This window comes from Lottia gigantea (assembly GCF_000327385.1).
Source record: "Lottia gigantea unplaced genomic scaffold LOTGIsca_1682, whole genome shotgun sequence".
In the NCBI taxonomy this organism is placed as follows: domain Eukaryota; kingdom Metazoa; phylum Mollusca; class Gastropoda; family Lottiidae; genus Lottia; species Lottia gigantea.
The window spans coordinates 1,210-1,585 of NW_008708105.1; the positions used below are offsets into that span (position 1 = coordinate 1,210).

Here is a 376-nt window from a genome sequence, read left to right on the forward strand (position 1 = left end):
AATCTCCATTTGGTTCTCATACTAGCATCGATAAACGATAAAGTTAGGAGTAGATATTTTTGGGAAAATATGTACAGAGATGTAGTTAATTTTATTCAATCCTGTGTTAAATGTACTACTCGGAAATTAATAAGACAAAGAAACAAACAATTCAAGAAATGCCTAAACCGGAATACCTATTTAACGTAGGATAAATGGATAAATATTTGATCAAAAAAACAAATTGCTTGGTGGTTCTACGACTGACACTGGTATCAAAACCACAGCGGGCAACACAACGGATTCAGTACCAAGATGCTCTGAAAAGACAGGAGTACCAGGTGACATTGGAAAAGAAGACGTTCCAAAGCAACCGAATAATAAAATTTCCAGCGAA

The 376-nt window shown here is 35.1% G+C and overlaps 1 protein-coding gene across 1 annotated transcript in view; it reads right to left on the reverse strand.

Annotated features, from left to right (window-relative positions):
• Positions 1-254: 254 nt before the first annotated feature.
• LOTGIDRAFT_176500 (hypothetical protein) overlaps positions 255-376 on the reverse strand; it is a gene marked incomplete at both ends in the record, with an annotated part of 6,931 nt that continues 6,809 nt past the window's right edge. The window contains one exon of the mRNA XM_009051469.1: positions 255-299. Coding sequence (XP_009049717.1) covers positions 255-299 — 45 coding nt within the window. The remainder of the gene's footprint in view (positions 300-376) is intronic.